Source organism: Neophocaena asiaeorientalis, unplaced genomic scaffold, assembly GCF_003031525.2.
Source record: "Neophocaena asiaeorientalis asiaeorientalis breed wild unplaced genomic scaffold, Neophocaena_asiaeorientalis_V1.1 scaffold82, whole genome shotgun sequence".
NCBI classification, from domain to species: Eukaryota; Metazoa; Chordata; class Mammalia; order Artiodactyla; family Phocoenidae; genus Neophocaena; species Neophocaena asiaeorientalis.
Window position 1 is genome coordinate 2921984 of NW_020173068.1, and position 6936 is coordinate 2928919.

Sequence of the window (6936 nt, forward strand, 5' to 3'; positions counted from 1 at the left end):
CTGGCCTTGGTGCCTGGCTTCTGCTGCATAAGATGCAACGGATGTGACACTGTGTGACCTCCAAGACTGAGTCATAAAGGCTATACAGCTTCCTCTTGGCTCTCTTCAGATGCTTGTTCTTGGCACCAGCCACTATGCTATGAGGTAGCCCAGGCCACAGGGAGGAGTCATGGGTAGGTGTTTCAGGTGACAGCATCAGCTAAGGTCCCAGGTAAGAGCCAGCGTCCACTGCCAGACATGTGAATAAGCCTTTGAGATGAATCAAGCTGGACACCATCTGACTGCAGCCACTTGAGAGACCAAAAGCAAGAACCACCCAGCTGAACCCAGCCAATCCCCAGAACTGTGGGAAGTGTGATTTTACTGCAATGATGAATGGTTGTTGCAATAATAAAGTGACTGTTTTTGTTTTAAGTTTGGGAGCATTTTGTTACACACCAGCCAGAACACTTGGGCACTGTAAGACATCAAGCCTGGCCCAGGGCTGGACGCTGGCCCCAGGTCAAAGTGAGCCTCTGATCCTTTCTGGTTAGTCACAGGGTGAGTCCTGAACTGCCGGCCCTGACAACAGGTATCCCATCTTGAACTGTTCTTCTTCTGCTCCTAATTTTTTAGCTTCTGACCCCCATCAGTCCTTTCCCCACCTGTGTCCCCTTCTCTCCTCACCCTTGGGTGTACAGTACTGCTTTTGCTGCCTCAGCAGAGAAAACCCCAGATTTTCCTTTGTGACCATGATCCACAGGCTCCCTCTAGTGCTCACTTGCTCTCGTGGATGAACATGATCTATAACCCAGCCCTCTAGGAACCCACACTGAAGATGTCATTGCCACTCCAACCCCCTTGTCCCCCAGAATCTGGGCTCAGTCTGAGCTTGTTCTGACCTGGGATCAGGAACTGAACGTTTGTTCCAGAGGTGGGATCTGGAGAACAACACATACCCGAGCAGAGGGTCAGGTTTATCTTTGCGGATTGGCAGATGTTTTTGGTCTGGGGGCCCAGCTGTGGGAAGCTGGGCGAGGCAGAGGGTGCTGGTTGTTGGCATTGGGCATGGAAAACCAATGTCATTGTTACTTTACATGGCCAGGCAGATATCCCTCCTAATGATGGTTGCTAGCAAGCTTGTCTACTTGTAATAGTCATAGTTTCAGAAATCATCATATTTGTGATTACACAGCAATAATAACAAGCTGTCATTCATTAGCCTTTACAATGCTCAGTGAGCATGGTAAAGTGAGTTATATGCATTCTCCTATACAATATAAATAATAATCCTATGAGGTAGATATTATTATCCCTTCTTTTACAGATGAGGCTCAGAGAGGTTGAGTAGTTCATCTAAGATCAAAAAGTAAGTAAATGGTGGGAGTGGAATTAAAACTCAGGTTAACCACCACATTTGTAGGAATATGCAAGTTAAGATCACAGTATAATACCATTTTGCACTCATTATATTGGCAAAAATTAAGAAGACTGATAATACCAAGTGTTGGCGAGAATGTTGAGCAACAGGAACTCTTGGACACGGCTTGTGGGAGTTTAAGTGAATACCCCACTTTGGAAAACACGCTTCTTGTAAACTTGAGTATTCACACACATACTTCCAGTTCAACTCTTTGCTCTACAGGTATCCGTTGTTTTTCGAAAGCTCACTTTATGCCACTTCGCTTTCATGAAAGAGCTATATTAGTACCTGTTTTCATGAACTGAAAGAAAGCCAAAGATGATTTTCACTTTTACAAAAACAGGTGAAAAGTGAAAATGGTGTTCAGTGTTTGATCTGGGGTGAGCCATTACAGAGGCAGCAAGCACCCTGAGGGGGAGTGGCACCACTAAGCTACTTCCCCAGGAACGGCACTCAGCATTTCTGCACCAAGCCACCATAGCTTTGACCTGGCTTTGACCTGTGTCTATGAGCATCTGTGCTTTATCTCAACTTATTTTGGGCCTCTTTTAGCAAGATGTGTCCTAAGGTAATTGCTTCTTCACTATACAAAATTTTGGCTTGTGAAAGGTTCCATAGGAATGATCTACTTTCAGTTAGTGGGAGAAAACCTGTATATCCTAGGGGCACTGGGCTTGTGCACCGGGGCACATGAACAAAAGTGATCACAGCAGCATTGGTAATTATAGCCAAAAACTGAATTATTTTAACAGAGAGAATTTAATATAAAGAATTGCTAACTAGGTGTAAAGTTGTTAACTGGATGACCGAAAGGTTATAAAAAGAACTCTTAGAACGAAGGTAGCACTTGCAGGAAGCATCTACCACTCCCAGGGCTGAGGGAGCAAAGAGAGGAGACTGAAATTATTAAAGCTTTCAGCCTTGCAGAGCTCCACTTCAGGTATCTGAGAAGGGAGCTCTGCTCAGCTGGGCTCAGGTCTCAGAGAGCAGAGAGGAGCCAGGGAGGACAGGAACTGAGACTTCGGGGGAGGGGATGCTAGCCATCTGGAGCTGGTGTCTCTGAGGTTGGGGGAAGGGTCCCCCAGGGCTGGCACCTACAGCCTTGAAAAGGGGGTTCTGGCTGGTGTCACAGGGAGGAATTGCTGCTTTGAGGTGAAGGAGCATTGCTGGGTGATGTTCATGAGAGTAGGAAGGCCACAGGAAGCTACAAAGAACAAAGATGAAGAAGCAAGTCTTTTCTCTCTCCTCCAGCCCTGTGGTGTCCCTCTAGCCCCACCCTGCTTATTGGCAAAGTCCAACCTGGAGCAGCTAGTAATGCAGAAATAGGGTTTGTGGGGCTCCAGCCCCAGCATCACAGAGCAGGTAATTTAAAATTTTAAAGTATTTATTTTTAATTGTGGTAAAATATAACATATGATAAATATTACCATTTTAACCATTTTAAAGTGTATAATGCATCAAGTACATTCACGTTGTTATACTACCATCACCACCATCCATCCACAGAACTTTTGCCATCTTGCAACACTGAAACTCTGCACCCCTCAAATGACCCCCCCAACCCCCTACTCCCTGCCCCCAAACTCCTGACAACCAGAACTACTTTCTGTCTCCATGAATTTGACTCCTCTAAGTATCTCGTATGAGTGGAATCATATTTGTGCTTCTGTGACTGGCTTACTCCACTTAGCACAATGTCTTCAAAGTCCATCCATCTTGTGGCATGTGCCAGGATTAACTTCCTTTTCAAGGCTGAATGATATTCCATTTCATGTATATATCACATTTTGTTTATCCATTCAGCCATTGATGGAGAACTATTTTTTTGTATGATCAAATATTATATAGAAACCCCAGATTAGTCTGACCATAACCATAGTACATATAATGCAACCCTCCCACCCTTTGCCTCTGTATGCAATGGATTTACTTTTTCAAGGCCATTAAAAGCAATATCCTAGCAACATGCAAGAAGATTTTCAAAAATAAAAAGGCCTGACGATAATCGGACCATGTTAACACCAGGACTTTATTTTCACCTGTTCCATTTATATCTTTCTTATATATGACTCCTGCACCCCAAAGAATTGAGGGTTCTGCCACAACATACACCTTGTTGCCTGCCTGCCAAACTCGGTTGTCAGAAGTGCCTTTTTTTTTCATGATTTCTCTTCTTTGCTTCTTTGACCATCCGGATTATTTTGGTTGCAAATAAGGGAAACCTTATTCAAATCAGCTTAAGCAAAAACAAACTGGTGTGTGTCTTTGTGGGTGGTGGTGGTAGAATCTACTGGTTTCTGCTCTGGAAAAACGGCAGGAGTAACTCACAGAATTAGGGTCTGAAACCAGGGACTAAAAAGAGTCAGCACCCTTTCTCTCTGCCCATCTCTTGTGTGGTCCTCTCTCTGCTTCTCTTTGAAGATTAGCCTCTTTCTTTCCTACTGCCAGCAGGTCTCCCTCACCTGACAGGAATCATGGCCACTGGCAGCCCCAGGTTTGCGACGGCAGTAGAACAAGGATCAAGAGGGCAATCCCAGAGAAGGGCTGTGATTGGCTCTGTTGAGCCACATGCCCACCCATTGGGCCAATCACGTTGTTAGGATGACCATGAATTGTAATTGGCCAGGCCTGGTTACATGCCCATCCCTATGGCCAGGCTGGTTGTAGGGCCTGTTTCTTTCAGATAAAGGGGAATAAGAAGGCCTGCCGGGAAGACAGAAAACAACCATCAAGTCACTGCACGGGGTTCTGTATTTTTGCCATGGCAACACTAGATAAACATCCGGGCACATTGGGCTCTTTCTTTGTTTTAACAATCACCTTGTGGGAAATTCCTAAGAATAGGATTACCACCGTGGTGCTTGCCAGAAGCCATGTAACACGTTTGCGTTTTCCAAACGTGTTCACATCTGATACTTTATTTGTGCAAAAACCCTGAGAAGTGACAGGAGAGGAAAGAGTGACACAGAGAAGCTGAGTGACAGGTCCAGGGACACACAGTGAATGAGGGCAGGGGTGAACCCAGAGACCGGCCTTCCTGACTCCCATTCCAATGCTCTCTCTCATCACAATCAAAGTTTAGACTAGTGGGGGGAGGGTTAAAGTCAGGGTCATCTCTGGCCTGTTAAGGGAGGGAGCTTCGTCTGCTGTCTGCCCCTTGGAGGAGCTGGGCCAGGCCCCTGGAGGAAAAGGGCTGGTGGCCCCTGCCTTCAGAGCCTGCTCGAGGTCTGATGGGGGAGGCCCCGCCACTGGATCTGGCATCCTCCCAGTGGGCACTCTCCGCACGCAGCTCCTGCAGGACACTGTGAAGATGCTTCAGCGTGAGCAGAAGTCTCTGGTCTTGGACCTGCATCTCAGCCTAGGAGAAAGAAGGAGTCTGTGAGGGGGCGGCCAGAGTGCTGGATGTTCCCCCAGAAAGCCTTCTCCTATCATTGTCTCATTGGAGACAAGCCCACAGCCTCATAGAAGCCATGTCCACCGAAGCCTCAGTTTCTTCATTTGCAAACTAGAAAGCAAATTACTTGCCTTTCAAGGCTCTCTCCCTGTTTTAGATTCCACCAGGACTTTGGGGGCTTATATGATCCCAGGAAAGGAGGGAGAGCACCAGACTTTCATCAGTGCTCATCAGTGGTAGTTGCTCGTGTTACTGACGTGTTGCTTCTGCTGTGTAAAGTGACTGACATACTTCGCTGACGGCCAAGCGGGGCTTCTTGGCTGGGCTCCGGAGGGGAGCCCTTGTGACGTCATGTAAATTCCCTGTGATGGAGGTTAAAAACACACTTGACTGAGAAATTTGCAAGTCAGGGACCAGCAAGTGGAGACTCAAGGCTCATCTCTTGTCATATGTGGAGGCAGAGGACATTTGGCCCCGGGAGGCTGTGCCCTGGGTAGGCTTCCCCCCACCCCTACCTGTTCTCCCTCCGCATGGGTAGGAGAGAAGAGAGGTACTTTATCAAGTGGAAACTGGCACTTTGGGTTCAGGTACTTAGCAGGCTCAGCGGAGTGCCTAGTGTTTAGGGGGAGCACGGGGTGGGACTGCCACCCAGCCTCTAGATCCCTGAGGACCGTAAGTGGCTGCAGTTCCTGCTGCTGGAGTCCCCTGGGCCCATGAGAAGCCCTACTGGGTCAGCCCCTCCCACCGAGGTGAGGACAGGGTTGGTTCCCAGCTAGTCTGTTGCCTGGCAACCCAGACAGGTCATTTTTGGACAATCCTTTCTGTCCCTCCCCAGAAGAAGAAGCTGGCGTATTGGAATACAAACTTTGGGTGCCTTCTGTTGTTCCCCAAACCACCTCCTTCTCTCTCTGGGCTGGTGTCCCCACATACTTTGGGGCTCCCTTCTGTTTTTGGACTTGGAGAAAACGTCACAAGGAGACACATAAGGCCTGGCTTCCTGAGCAGCCACGGAGGGGCCAAGTGACACAGCTCATAAGTTCAGGTGAGTTAGTGCCCCATGGGGTGGAGCCTTACAGACAGGAAATGGGAGACAGGAGTGAGCTGGGCAGATAAACTTCTTCTTCTTCTCTCCCCCAGGGTGCAGATCCTCCTTCAACCCCTGCAGAGAATCCCGCAGCCAGGTAAACCGGCTGCTGCGAGGGCCTCTGGGCCTCCTTAGGGCTCCTTTCTAAGTGGCAACCAGCTTGGTAACGCAAGGCATCTCCTCAAATAGCATTGGCCTTTGCCTCCACTCCCTATTTCCCTCACTCTCACCACTCTGGGCTTGTACCTCCAAATAAACGGTTAATACCCCAATCCTTGCAAGTCACTGCTTTCTAGAAGACCCAGGCTAAGACAGCTGATGTACTCCATATCCAGCTGGGTCAGGATTGTAACAGCTAACATAGATGTGCCACGCAGGCACTAAGTGAATTACACCATCTCCTCACCAAATTCTTACGATAACCCTTGTGGTGCTGGTACTATTGTTATCCCCATTTTACAATAAGGAGACTGAAGTTCAAAGAGGTAAAGCCACTTGCTAGAGGTCACACAGCTGCAGAGCTGGGCACATACCAGGACTCAGTGTAATTCTAAAACCAGTCAGGCAAGTACCGCACCCAGAGCCTCCTATGTAGGCCATGACCTACTTATCCCAGCACCTGAGGTGGTGATTGTGCGCTGTGTGGCTGGTCCCAGAGGGGTGCCTGCAGGGCCTGTACCCCAGCCTGAAGCTCTGCCCCAGCCTAGGGGGCACCTGGGAGTGGGGAACCAGGGAGCCTTGGAATATATGGTGTGAAAGCACCAGGTAAAAAGAAATGTAAAGACTTACCAGCTCCTTTCTCAGCCACTCCAGGGTCTGCCCAAGACTTGAGGTTGGCTCTTCTGCTGTTTTCATCTCAGCGTCCTTGGGAGAGACCTTGATGCTGACCTGGTGACGGGCCTGAGGGACCTTTGATTTGGACAGTCTGCTCTCTGCTTCAGGCCAGGAGCAGAGTCTGGCTAAGTCACTGAGGATGGAGTTAATGAGAGCAGGAAGTAGCTGACATTGGAAAATGTAGTGTGTGTTTTTTTTTTAAAGGGCTTCAGTACTCTGAAA

The 6936-nt window shown here is 48.2% G+C and overlaps 1 protein-coding gene across 1 annotated transcript in view; it reads right to left on the reverse strand.

Moving 5' to 3' along the window:
• Positions 1 to 3515: 3515 nt before the first annotated feature.
• The window catches only part of CUNH20orf202 (chromosome unknown C20orf202 homolog), a 16823-nt gene continuing 13402 nt past the window's right edge, over positions 3516 to 6936 (reverse strand). The window contains exons 3-4 of the mRNA XM_024743047.1: positions 6670 to 6879; positions 3516 to 4760 (exon numbers count right to left, since the gene is read on the reverse strand). Coding sequence (XP_024598815.1) covers positions 4527 to 4760; positions 6670 to 6879 — 444 coding nt within the window. The 3' untranslated portion in view covers positions 3516 to 4526. The remainder of the gene's footprint in view (positions 4761 to 6669; positions 6880 to 6936) is intronic.